Source organism: Onychomys torridus, chromosome 17 (assembly GCF_903995425.1).
Source record: "Onychomys torridus chromosome 17, mOncTor1.1, whole genome shotgun sequence".
Classification (NCBI taxonomy): Eukaryota; Metazoa; Chordata; class Mammalia; order Rodentia; family Cricetidae; genus Onychomys; species Onychomys torridus.
Window position 1 is genome coordinate 59,001,236 of NC_050459.1, and position 14,017 is coordinate 59,015,252.

General features: G+C 42.3%; 1 protein-coding gene across 1 annotated transcript; it reads left to right on the plus strand.

Moving 5' to 3' along the window:
• The first annotated feature begins 6,351 nt into the window (after positions 1–6,351).
• Positions 6,352–12,106, plus strand: LOC118597652 (arylamine N-acetyltransferase 1). The gene is made up of 3 exons (XM_036209275.1): positions 6,352–7,200; positions 7,800–7,877; positions 10,460–12,106. Exon 3 carries the CDS (start codon positions 10,466–10,468, stop codon positions 11,336–11,338), a length of 873 nt encoding a protein of 290 aa, XP_036065168.1. The 5' UTR covers positions 6,352–7,200; positions 7,800–7,877; positions 10,460–10,465; the 3' UTR covers positions 11,339–12,106.
• The last annotated feature ends 1,911 nt before the right edge of the window (positions 12,107–14,017 follow it).

Sequence of the window (14,017 nt, forward strand, 5' to 3'; positions counted from 1 at the left end):
TTATACCTTATATAAGTATAATGTGTATATTACATATGCTTATATAGGATATATAAAAATTATATATTTATGTCCAAAACAGACATTTCCATCTATATAACATCTATATAACATAGGTGGAAATGTCTAAGACATCAAGAATTGTAGGCTAATACCTTTACTATAATTTGAAAATACAAGCAGGGCAAACTGGCACTGATGTCACATCCATAGATATATTTTGGACGTTACCTGGTGCCTTGGTAGAGATGTAAACGGGAGTGAGTTCGAGACTGGGGAGAAAGATGAAAACTGGAATAATAAGACTATCTATCCTAGCTGGTAGTGTGAATAAAATATACCAGCCTCTCCTGCCTCTGCTTTGCAGGACGTTCCCATGCTCTGACCTTTCACATTAACACAGGCACAGATGATTTCAGGATCTCAGCAGGCAGGAACAACGTGAATGGCAGAGAGCCCCTCACAACCTGAGCATGAGAGAATCACCAGGCAGTGAAACCTTCAGCACCTTCGCTTGGAATGACTAGAGCAGGAAACCCAGCGTGAGGCGGGTGCCTGCAACTACAGTTCCCAGAGAGCCCGGGGATTATTCTAAGCAGCCTTGGGGGGCAGGGCAGTTGGACAGCCAATAGGCACTCCCTCTGCAGACCTTGGCTAGGCGTGGACAGCCTTCCACCACTTCCTGGTCACAGGTCTAATAGACCCAGTAAGCTACGCTGCGCTGCAGAGTTCTTGGGAAGCCCGGCTTCACCCCTTTCATAGGAAGACCAGGAGGCTGAATTCTACCCAGGCCTGAACGGCAAGTTCTAAAGTTGTTCAGAAAGTTTTGTGGTTCATTCTTGGAAATTCATGCTGTAAATATTTCACAGAGCATGAGTGGGTATAAGGCAGTGGTTCTCAACCAATGGGTCATCAGATATTTGCATTACAATTCATAACAGTAGCAAAATTACAGTTATGAATAGCATCAAAAAAACATTCTATGGTTGGGGGTCACCACAACATGAGGAGCTCTTAGAGAGTTGCAGCATTAGGAAGGGTGAGAACAACCTGCATGGGGGATGCTTGGCTCAAACGGTCCGGGTGACAGCCACAGCCAGGACACATTTTACCAGTGAGAATTTGAGTAACTCTTTCAGGGTGTCTAAAACCCTGTTTTCCAGCAGTAAAATGAGAGCTAATGATGGTGCTTACTTAAAAGGTTCCAGGATTAAGTAGGTAGACAGACAGAGTACGGTTACAACTGTTATTTCCCTCAGGGTACCTTTTGACCCTGATGTCCACCAGTCCTCTGTCCCCAACAGGAAAGTCCTAAAGGGCACCGTTAACGGTGCAGGGAGCAAACTGATAACACTTGTAGCTCAATCTGCAGTAGCTGAGGAAAAATATCCCAGTGGCCCCAAATGTCCAGCCTCCTTATATAGTGCATCTACGCGTGTTCCGTGGAAGGTCTAGCATGCTGGAAAGAGCAGTGGAAAGGGCCTTCAGGAGCAAGTCAATGACAACATATCTACTTCTTGTTCAGTCAGACTATGGAGCGAGCCCTGAACACAGTCCAGAATTCTTTAGCGGCCAGGAGCCTTCCAAGGCACGGAGCCACAGAGTAAGGGGTCCATGTACTCAGCTCAGGGCTGCTTCTGGCTCATGGGCAGGATGGCCACCAGAACAAGCTATTGGGGCCTCTTCTGAACTGATGTTTTCTTTTTCTAAGTTGTGTGGTGTCATTGTCTCCCATCCTCCACTCCGCCTCCCAGTGGAAGTAATGAATCCACGCTGTCTCTCCTGAATTCTGCCCAATCTCTCTGGTGTCCTCAGTGCCTGGGATCCACATGCTTGATTGCTTACCAACTGTGTCTGTGGTGGTCCCAGAGGCCATCAAGTCGGAAAGGTTTCATGTGAGTCGGGCTGGTTGCCTTTTTAGTGTTTTGTGATTGCTTTGGGCAAGGAATGTACCTCGCCAACTTGTCGACAGCTTCAACTGTCCTATTTCCTTATACCTAAGCACTCATACCATGCACTGCAGTTAATCAGAGGAAGTTCTATCCCTTGAGAAGCCACTAGATTGCTTGCTTCTCGAGGTTCCAGTCAGAAGCCACCAACTAACCTCTGAGCCGTGGAGCCTGAGGACCATCTACTTTAAGTAATCAAATTTCTTTCTTTGCATTGTCCGTGTTTTATGAAAGTTGTCAGCCAGAGCCCCTTTGGCATGGGATCTGATGCTGCTGTCTTGCTTTCTTTATTGCTATCTGCTCAAACAAACTGTTGAATTTGAATGTCCCTGCATTTATCTGTTGATAGTTCCAGTTTGACCATACCGGACCAGGTATTTCTAGTTCTGATCTCCTGTGGTCTTCAGGTTTCAATTTTTATTTTGTTTGTTTGTTTGGTTGCTTGGGCATGGGTTTCATGGGTACCAAGCTGGCCTTGTGCTCCCTGAATTTGATCTTGAACTTCTCATCCTCCTACCTCCACTTCATGAGTGGTGGCATCACAGGAATCAGTTTCTAACACCTTGTTTCTACAGTGCTGGGGATGCCACCCAGGGCTTTGTACATACTAGGCAAGCGCTCAACAAACTGAGCTATACAGCTAGCCCCTGATTTTTCATTTTATTTTATGGGTGTTTTCCCTGCATGTATATTTGTGCACCGAGTACATTCCTGGACCCTGCTAAGGTCAGGAGAGAGTTTCAGATGCCCTAGAACTGGAGCCATAGATGATTCTGAGTGGCTGGGTGGGTGCTGGGAACGGAACCTAGATCCGCTGGAAGAGCAGCCAGTGGTCTTTACCAGTCCCTCCTGCCCCAATATTTTATTTCTCTGTTCCTTAACAGACAAAGAGGTTTGTCAGAAGGCATAGTGGCCGCCCCACTGCCAGCGGTCCTTGGCTGTGGTCCCTGCCATGAGGAAGAAGAGCTTCCCGGGGTAGTTACAACTACTGCTGTTATCACTTTTGTTACATTTGAGATCTTCGCATGCCTGCCCCTCTCCGTCATGAAGCACTCAATGCACTGTTTGAGGACAGCGACTTTCCTTCAGTTCCTTGGAGACCTAGTTTTATTATTTCACCTGCACATATGCCTGTGGAACATTCTGGTGCCAGATGGAGAATTTCTTTCTTATGAAGTGCTTTCTCTCTCTGCTGCAGGCTCAGGCAGTTTTCTTTCCTTTTGCATTTGAAAAAAATGTAGTAGAAAATGTGTTTCAGCTTCAAGCTTTTCCAGAAGTGTGTCGCTCTTATTTACCAGGCACAACTTTGTCCACTTCCTTTCCCATCTCTGATATGCACTTGTTTCTCTTCATATACGTTTTCTGCCCCCTGTTAATTTCTTCTCCTGGGGGGTGTGGAGGGGCTTGTCTTTCCTCTTTTGTCTATCTTCTAACCCTGAAACAGAGTTCTCTTTTTTAGCCTTCCCTGTAATTATCAAGCTTCTCTTGAACATGAGATGCTATGGTCTTCCAAAGGTGCATGTGTTAAATTCTCGGTTCGAAGCCTATTCTGCCACTGGGAATCGGTAGAGTCCTGGGGGCAGATTTACAGTCAGTGTGCGAGTGTGGGGCACACCCTTAAGCAGGATGCTGAGACCTCCACCTTTCTCTTTCTCTGGCTTCCCTAACGACATGAAGAGAAATGCTTGTTCCACCACATCATGCTTGTCACAGTGCTCGTCTGTCTCCTGACAGACCCAAACATTGCGGGGACAACTGGCCACTGGCTCAAAACTAGGAAACAAAATTAAAGCATCCTTTATTTTTTAATTGCTTATCTCAGGTATTTTGTTATAGTAGCTGAAAACTGGCTAAGAGAAAATGAATTCCAGGGTTGAGGATTCATTCTGTAACTATGCCAGTATGTTTCAGAAGCCCTTGCATTTGCTTCACAGAAGAGTTTCAGGGAGTTTGGAGATGCATCCAGAGAATGCCAAGAGATCTCCAAGCAGATCTTAACCTGTGATGACTGTGGTCTTAGAAGAGCCAAATACAAATGGAAATGTGGACAGTGATGTGCTCCTGGGGTTTGAGATAGAAAGGAAGAATCTACTGGGAATTGGATGAGAGGCCATCCATGTCACACCGTGCCAAATGATTCCTCAAGGCTGTGTGTTAGGATGAGCTTGAAGGTGACATGATTGTTCACTGGATAGAGGAGATTGCCAGGCAGCACAGAGTTCAGGGGGTGACATACATATTATGCTTATTATGCTTGTTTGCAGCCAGACAGTCAGATTTGAGCTCAACGAGAACAGAATGGCAAGATTCAGAAACCTTGCAATTTGACCATAACAGGCACACATAAGAAGTTTCCTGAATAAGAGGTACAGTTCTCTGGTCTCATAAAGAAGCCAAGCCCAATCGGATCACTGGGACAATAGGATAGATGCCTTGGGGGGCACCCCTGGAAAGAGCTAAGTCTCCACTTTCTCAATCTCAAAGATGTAAAAGTGAAAAATTGCCTCTAATATTTTCTAGGCCAGAATCTTTTGATAAGAAAGGAAATGTACCTCTCTGGAACCTCATGAATTTTTTAAGCTGCTACCAATAAAAAAGTCTACCTGTGGGTCTGATGGGCACCAGTGGCAGACCTTAGATTCTTGCGGGTGTTGCTGGTCTTTCAGATAAAATGTAAGAGTCTGGGCTAGCAAGATTGCTGAGTGGCTGGGGAGGGGTGCCTTCCACAAAGTTTGATGATGATCTGAGTTCCATCCCAGAAACCACGTGGTAAAAGGAAAGAACCAATTCCTTCAGGTTGTCCTTTGACTTCCACAGGTACACAACACACACACACACACACACACACACACACACACACACACACACACACACACACTTGTTTAAAGACAAAAACAGCAGAGGAGTCACAGGCATAAAGATTTCCAGTCAGATTTCAAAGGAAGTCCTGGGAGGCTAGGTAGTGTATGGAAGGGGAGGATCGTGTATGCAGAGCATAGCAGATTGACTCACAGAGCTGCTAGAGGGAGCCTGGTTGCACTGGACACCCCGGAAGTTAGAGAAGCTGCACTGTAAAATACCTGTGAGTGGCAGAGATGCTCCAGGAGATGCTGGTGTGGACCAGAGAGTAAAACCACAGGAGTGAGTTTTCTCGAGTCTGAGGCACCCTCATCCTGGATATAGAGACCTACTGTAGGAGAGAGTTAACACTGTGTGTTAGGGCACCTTGTTTGAAATTAGCTCTCCTTTGTAAAATTGCCTCTTATTTTCCAATTCTTCGCACAATATTGTAGCTTTGTAAACAATGACTAAAATATTAGTCGGTAGTCGATAGAGTCAACTACTCCAACAAATGGCTACAAGGAGGCAGAAAGGCTGCCCTAGGTGTCCTGACCAGTAACATTTCCTTAGTCTTTTAAAAAACCCGGGAAAAGTCTGGTCTTCATACACCAGAGAGTAGCCAATGACTTGCCAGTGATGCTCTGTAATTAAAGGCAGAATGTCTGACTTGCATAAAAATAGTATTTGTCAAAAATATTACAGGACAGGTTATAGGATGGGGCCAAGGACATGAGGGCCATTTGTAACCAAAGAGTTAGATAACTGAAGAGAAAAAAAAATTTACCTGAGTGGCCAAAACGACCATCAAGTGTTCATGACTATGTAGCTTTTCTGTTGAAAGAGCTTTCTTACAATAACTTAAAAAACTCATCAAATCAACTACTGCAGGCAAACTGGACAAGGAAGTGCAAACACTGGTCACAGTACCTCAATTAGTGGAATTTCTTTAGTTTTCAAAACCCTGGTGGGTCTTGTGACCTTTGCATATCATCGGTGGAAACCTTTGTTATACCAGAATGTGCTCTTTCTGTCCTCTGACCAAAAGAAAGCATAGTGTTTAACATTCAGGAGAGTATTGTGCTTATCTAAAGGCCAGTGTATCTTAAGAAAACCTGATTTCCTTCCTGTGACTCAGCTCTGAACATCATATCGCCGCGTGTGATTGACGATAACGTTGGGGCTTACACTTGGTCCCAATGGAAGTCTCCTCTCACTTTGGTGCCGTCTTTCCTTATCACTGCTCTGTCTCCGTCCCTTGGAATGAGAGCGTTGAACAGGGACATTGTTTAAGCATGTAACTCGTTTAAGTTTGCATGGAGACTCCCAGCTCAGCCAGCCTCAGTCTCAGGGGAGAATTTTCACTTGGACTTTTGAGAGATACTGGACAGTTAAACTTTAGACGTCTTGGATATGGAGTAAATAAATTTAGGTTTTAGAGGAACATAAACCTGTGGGACTGAGGGAAGACCACTGCAGTTTGAATAAGGACTGTCCAGAAGTAAATTGCTGTAGATTTTATTCTAGTTTGTGCTATGATTTGAAAGTCACAGGTTTTCAAGCCATTGAGAGTGCACTCTTGAAGAGCATTTGGGGAGGCTGGTCCCTTCCTGTCTCATTCTTTACTTTCCATGTTGAACAAATTAAGTCACGTTGCACACAGCATGACCTTGCCACATTGCATTTTGCCACCACAGACTCAAATCAATAGGACTATGGGTGGCAAAGTCCTAACTGCTAAACAAAATGACCTCTCCCTCTTGCTTATGTCTGTGTTCGTTTGGGTGAGTGCTTGTGTGCATGTGGAGACCAGAGATTGACCTCAGGTGTTTTCCTCAATTATTGTCAACCTTTGTTTTAGAGATAAGGTCTCTCACTAAACCAGAGTTCATTGATTTGGTTAAGCTTGCCAGAGATACACCTACCTCTAGTCCCTACTCCACCCCACCCTGTAACTGGGGTTACAGATTCATTCCCAGTGCTATGAAATTGCACTCAAATCCATGCTTATGCATGTGGCAGGTACTTACAGACTGAACCATCTCTTACCCTCCAAACACATTATTTTATTGAATTATTTTTAACTTTTGGTTATTAGGATTCTGTACCATCAAATATCCATAAGGAGGTTCTTCCTATTGTCCTGTTTCTTCTTCTAATGGTTCTAGTGGTTGTCTTTCTAGGGTTGGAATTTTTTATGTATGTCTTGTCTTCCTCCCCAAATAACATGGTGTATGGTGTATTTTCATTTTTTTTGTCTTATATTTGTAACTCTAACTCCATGTCTATTTATTTCTCAAATCTGCTGTGACTGGTGTGATGTCTGACTGTTGCTAGGCTCACACCCTTCAATCTTGCCAGAGGAAGGGAAAGAATGAATTTGACAAGAGACTTTTTCGTGGAGATTCTCTGTGTAAGTGGTTATTCTTTATTTCCAGATACAATCATCTCCTGCAGGAAGAGCAGATGCTATCACTGCTTCTTGGTTTTGGTGTCCACTCTTGCTGCCCCATGGCAATTAGTCATCTGGTTGGCTGCCAGATGACTCATGACTTCTAGACCTCACAATTTAGAGTCTGTCATGGTGCTTACAGCTCCTGTAACAACCCTTTGAGTAAATGTCCCTGTGTATATCAGATGCTCACTTCACTAGTTTGCAAACTCGATCTGTTCAAAATATTTTGGGATTTTTCATAACATGTGGTCCACATAAAGCTACCATTTTGTTTTTAAGAAAAGCTGTCTTGGGGCTGGAGAAATGGCTCAGCAGCTAACAGCACTTAGCATTCTTGCAGAGAACCTGGGTCAGTTCCCAGCACCTATCAGGTAGCTCACAACCAGGGGATCTGATGCCCTCTTTTTGTCTCTGTAGCTGCCTGTGGGCATGTGGTGCACATACACTCAAGCAGGCATACACATACACACATAGGTAAAAAGACCATGTTTTTAAAAGGAAAAACCATGTTTTATTTACATACATATATATGAAGTTATTTTTTATTATTTCTACAGTTTTCACAAGAAGAAGAAACATCCTAAGGCATCTGAATTAAACCTGCCAATCAGCCTACATTAAGCTTACCAGCACAGGTATAAAGCACCGGATGGCTCTTGGTGGACTGACTCCCTTAATGTGTCTCTTCCATCCCTTCAGTCTCCCTGTATTGGTGCTGCAGAGGAGAGGAAGGAGTCTGCTGCTGCGCAGAGATGCTGCAGGTCATCATGTGGATCCAGCAGGGTTTCACTAAGGAGTTTCTGGGCAACTAGTTTATAAGTGTTTTCAGCATCTCATTTTAAATCTCAGCCTCAATAATATGGAATTAAAATATGCTTAGGCACAGGCTACCCCAAGTATGGATTGATTACAAGATGGTACTAGTATCGAGGTCCCTAGCAAATTTCATTCAATCAATACTTTGCAGTTTGGCATTTTATCTTAAATGGGACTTTTGTTAATGAAAAAGAAGATGAGAAGATGCCTGGAGAAAGAGTGGGAAAGAGGGGAGTAGACCGGGATAGAGACAACAAAAACCTTTCATATAAATATAGCACTTACAGAGAAATATAATTTCCTAATAGAAAGCATGCTGGCTAACAACTTGTTCCCATTTGGTTCAATCTTCCTCTCTCTTCCTAACATAGTTAGTGCAGATTCTGGGATGGCGGCCAGGGGGAGTTTAGATGTTCTGAAAAACACCACTTGTTCTTTCTAGGACTGAATAATAGATTTTAGAAGTTGTCTAAATGCCAAAGAAGGGTGATGGTATAACAGAGTTAATGGTTTAGGAGAAGTGTTGCAGACATCACTATCGGAGAAAGTGTAAACCCTGACAATGTGGGCAGGACAGCTGTGCAACAACAAAAATGCTGTAGGGAAGTGAAAGATAAATATTTAAGTTGTCACCATAGATCTGAGGGCCAGGCCCTGTGTACCGTGTCATTTCAGAAAGTTCTTCATTATAAAAGTGTTCATCTCAGGGTCTGTGTTCTTCTATCATAGTCAAAGTCTCAGTAAATTCAGGCTCTTGGGTAGCAGGTTACCAAACACTTTCTAAATAGATTGATTAAAGTGATTTTAGGGAGTGGAGAGTTCATATTACCTATCACTAATTTCTTCACTTTTCCATTGCATAGTCTTTGTTAGTGTTGCTTTTTCCCCCATCATTTCAATAGATTTGCCTCTGCTGCAGAACATAAGTCTCTCAACAACATCTCACTGATGCATTTGAACCACATGCATGTCATGACTCAAACATTGGTTCTGGAGAGTAATGTTCTGAATGGGAATGACTGACTGCATTTGATCATTGATAGTGGTTTATATAGACAACCCATTATCTGTCAGTTAGCCCGAAAGCTGATTTTGACTGCAGCAAATGTTGTCACAGTATGCCAGTCCTCTAAGCTTTCTGTCATTTACGCTCTTCATCTCATTTTAGCAAGACTCACAGTGTCTCCATTAGCCATAAAGACATTGGTAGCAGTGGGAGTTCATCTCAGTCACTCTTCCCACCCACCTGCCCCAGTCATCCTGGCTTTCGAGAACATTTATCGAAGACTTTCTCTTCCTTCATCCAGGAACCACCTTCTTCACACATATCCACGGGGCTCAGTGTCTAGCATCCTTCAGTTATGAGTGAGGCTTGCTTCACCCACATTATTTTACAGTAAACTCTCCCTGTACCTCCCTCTTTCCTTGTTTTTGTTATCCTGTGGACAGTTACCACATTTAAAAATAAATTCATTTGGTTCACTTTATGTATTATTTTAATACCCACTAAAATGAAAAATTTTAGAGGACAGGGAAATGCTAGATCAATGGTGGGTATCTGGAGGGTATTCATTAAACCATTTGTTGAATGAAGGGATGAATTGGGTAATCACTGTAAACCTTTGATTAAGTAGCTTTATGTAACATTCAGCTAAAGGGAGTGATGGAGTGGGCCACTCAGCATGGCCATTGTGTTCTCCCGTTGCATAATTCTCCCATTTTCATGAATGTCTTAGTTAGGGTATTTATTGCCATGATGAGATACCATGACCAGTGCAACTGTAACGTGATGGCTTAGAATTTCTGAGGATCAATCATCCATTATCATAATGACAGAGAGCATGGCAGTGTGCAGGCAGGTGTGGTACTGGCTACATCTTCACCAGAAGGCAGCAGGAAGTTGACTGACTGTCACCCTGAGAGAGGCTTGAGAAAAAAAACCTCAAAGCTCACCTCCACAGTGACACACTTCCTACAACAAGGCCATGTCTCCTAATAGTGCCACTTCCTTTGGGGGTCCTTTTCTTTCAAACCACAACAATGAACAACTGTTTAGAAGTTTATTTTATAGATGCCAATGGCAATGTCTACCATTTACTATTAAGAAGACCACATCTAAACAGTTAGTCTTTTGACTGATCCTTTAATCTCATTTTTTAACCATCAAAAATTTGAAAATATAAGAAACAACAAAAATTTCCCTCAAGGGTCACTGAGAATATTTAAAGAACTGTAGGTAAAAGCAAGTCATGCAGTAGATGCAATATGATTTTCAATGAGATATTTATGGGTATTGTTCATATATACATGTTATCAGTACATTCTACCTATAGTTTGCCAACTTCAGGACATCCACAGGAACTGTTATAATGTTTGTTTGGTTTCATGTTGTTTGCCTTAGGGGACCATGGACATCGAAGCTTATTTTGAAAGGATTGGTTATAAGAAATCAGCGAATAAATTGGACTTGAACACATTAACTGAAGTTCTTCAGCACCAGATGCGAACAGTTCCTTTTGAGAATCTTAACATTCATAGTGGAGAAGCCATGGATCTGGGTTTAGAGACCGTTTTTGACCACATAGTGAGGAAGAAGAGGGGTGGGTGGTGTCTCCAGGTTAATCATCTCCTGTACTGGGCTCTGATCAAAATGGGCTTTGAAACCACAATGTTGGGAGGATACGTTTACATAGATCCAGTCAGTAAATATAGCAACAAAATGGTTCACCTTCTAGTACAGGTGACCATCGGTGACAGAAACTACGTTGTTGATGGTGCCTATGGAGGCTCCCTCCAGATGTGGGAGCCTCTGGAATTAGTGTCAGGGAAGGATCAGCCTCAGGCACCTGCCATCTTTCGTTTGACAGAAGAGAATGGAACCTGGTACTTGGACCAAATTAGAAGAGAGCAGTATGTCCCAAACCAAGAATTTGTTAACTCGGATCTCCTTGAGAAGACCAAATATCGAAAGATCTATTCTTTTACTCTCAAACCCCGCACTATTGAAGAGTTTGAATATTCAAATACTTACCTTCAGACATCGCCATCATCTGTATTTGTAAATACATCGTTTTGCTCCTTGCAGACCACAGAAGGGGTGTGCTGTTTAATAGGCTCCACCATTGCGAGTAGGAAATTTAGTTATAAGGGCAATGTAGATCTGGTCGAGATTAGGAACGTGAAGGAGGAAGAAATAGAAGACATACTGAAAACTGCATTTGGCGTTTCTTTGGAGAAAAAGTTTGTGCCCAAAAAGGGTAACCTATCTTTTACTATTTAGGATGAGATGCAAAACTGTTTTTCATTATTATTTCATGCTCTTAAACATTTGAAACATATGCAAATGTATCCATAACAAGCCTTAAAGAATCATCACCCAGCTCGATATTGATGACTTGTTGTATCTTCTATTGCCTACATTTTATAGAAAAGAAATCCTAGCTGTCCTATCATTTCACCAAGAAAAATATCATCAGTTATAATTAAATAAAACTGTTAATGGATATAACCACAATCCTTTCAAGATTAATCATATAAAAATTCTTAATGAAGATGTGGTTATTTTGGGAGCCATATTCATTTGTAATAGAAAAGCTTCAAACATTATGTTATTGTTGAACTCATATAAAACTTATTTAGTCATTGACTATGAATTAACAGAGAACTGCGGGCATTAAATTCAGCCAGAATAAATCTGATGCCCAAGGTTTATGAGAAACCACCTTCACAATTTAGGATTAGAATAAAGAGAACAAGAATGAGCCATCATTTCAGTTCTAGGAAACTTCCTAGACCTCAAGACAAAATTCAAACCAATGCATGGGTCTCTATGAGTAGGTGCCAACACAATGACATGGCTTAGAATTTCTTCCAGGGTTAATTTTGCTGACAGAGTTCTGTTTGTATTTGATTTTTTTTTAAAGCTATGGGAACACTGATGTTTGGAATTAGGTGATTTATACCTCATGTAATAATCTTTAAAGCTCATAAAATACATGTTATCTGGGAGACGTGAAGTACATTAATTGTTAACTATATTAAAATAGTATGGCTGACAGGATACGAGTCAAAGGTTTCTTGGAGGTATTGGGACATGATCACGGTTGCTGTTGTCTGTAGGATGTGTGTTCCTTTCATCCTAGTTTAATATCCCTGCTATATTCTTCTACTCCATTCTACAATTTAGCTTAAGAGGAAACAAGCAAGCAAGCAAACATGCTTCTTAGTGGATCTTGGAGTTCAAACCCTGAGCACAGTACTGGGTAAACTTGTGGATCTGATTCAAGAAATAAAACTGAGTTTGAGACATATATATTCCATACCGGACATAAAGACCACCACTGTAGGGGTAGGGAGGTAGTTCCCAGCACTAGACTACTGGTCCAGTACACTGGAAGCCCAGAATTGTGGTGGTATTATGTTCCCCGAAATATCGTGTGTTCCCCAAAATAAACTTATCTGGGGTCAGAGAACAGGACGGCCACAATATTAAACATGAGGACAGGCATCGTGACACACGCCTTTAATCCCAGGGAGTGGGGGCAGAAAGAAAAAGATTATATAGGGCGTGAAGACCAGAAACTAGAAGCATTTGGCTGGTTAAGCTTTTAGGCTTCTAGCAGCAGTTCAGCTGAGACCCATTCAGATGAGGACTCAGAAGCTTGCAGTCTGAGGAAACAAGAGCAGCTGAGGAACTGGCGAGGTGAGGTAGCTGTGGCTTGTTCTGTCTCTCTGATCTTCCAGCATTCACCCCAATAACTGGCCTTGGGTTTGATTTTATTAATAAGAACCTTTAAGATTCATACTATACAGAATTGTTTACAGCATTACCACACACAAAGTATTTTGTCCTTGAGTGAGTAAGTAATGTTGGTAATTATTTCTAAGTCTTTCCCTCCTTGACTTCATTACTGTTAAAATCCTGTTCATATTGTGAGCTGCCTACTGCATGCTTGATGGCCACAGCATAGCTGTTTTTCCGTTGTTTTTGTCTTGGTTGTTCATTTGTAGCAATGTAGTAGTCAGGAAGTGCTAGTGCAGATATAAAAATATACACGCAGCTTGGCAACAACTGGTTGTTATCAACAAAGGAAGAAAAATCTCTCGCATCCACACTGAGAGATGTATCACTGTGCATGCCTCAGAGTGACCCAGCTGAACAGACAGAAAGTGAGGATATGGATTCTATAACTCACCCCACCTCCCCTGAGGCCCCGCCCCCAGAAGCCTAAACTTAAGAATCTTTTCAAATACCCAGAATATAAGAATAGTATGTGCCAGCTGGGCAGTGGTGACGCACGGCTTTAATCCCAGCACTCAGGAGGCAGAGCCAGGAGGATCTTGTGAGTTCGAGGCCAGCCTGGTCTACCAAGTGAGTTCCAGGAAAGGCGCAAAGCTACACTGAGAAACCCTGTCTCGAAAAACCAAAAAACAAATAAACAAACAAACAAACAACAGAATAGTATGTGCCAAAGGGACAGCACAAAGGACTGATTCTGTCATGAAGAGTCTTTAAATAATAGTGTACAGGGAAACAGCTAAAAAGCCCCAAACATTATCTGCCACTGTCATGAATATAAATCAATAACAGAAGAAATAAAATTGTATGACATGTGTCCTGTTTACATCTTACACATTCCACAGTGCCTTTGGGATAGAAGCAGAAGGTATTGAAGATGAGAGGGGAAAGAAAGATAAAAGAAAAACATAGATTGATAGAAGGTGATTCATGAACTCAAGAGTGTGAACGAGATGTGGCCGTCTCTTCCTCCTCTAAGTCTTGGATCTGCTTTGCCTGAGTCCTTTTCAAGCTTTGAGCTTCCACAGGCTCTGGGAGCGCATAAACTCTGAAATATCAAAGCCCTTCACAAGATACCCTACTCCTTTTCAAAGAAAGGACTTCAGAGAGAGTTCCCAGGGCAAGTGAGGCCCTACAACTACATTTCCCAGAGATCCTAGG

Excerpts from the sequence above, each read along its gene's own strand:
- LOC118597652 (XM_036209275.1), top strand. The coding sequence starts at position 10,466 with ATGGACATCGAAGCTTATTTTGAAAGGATTGGTTATAAGAAATCAGCG.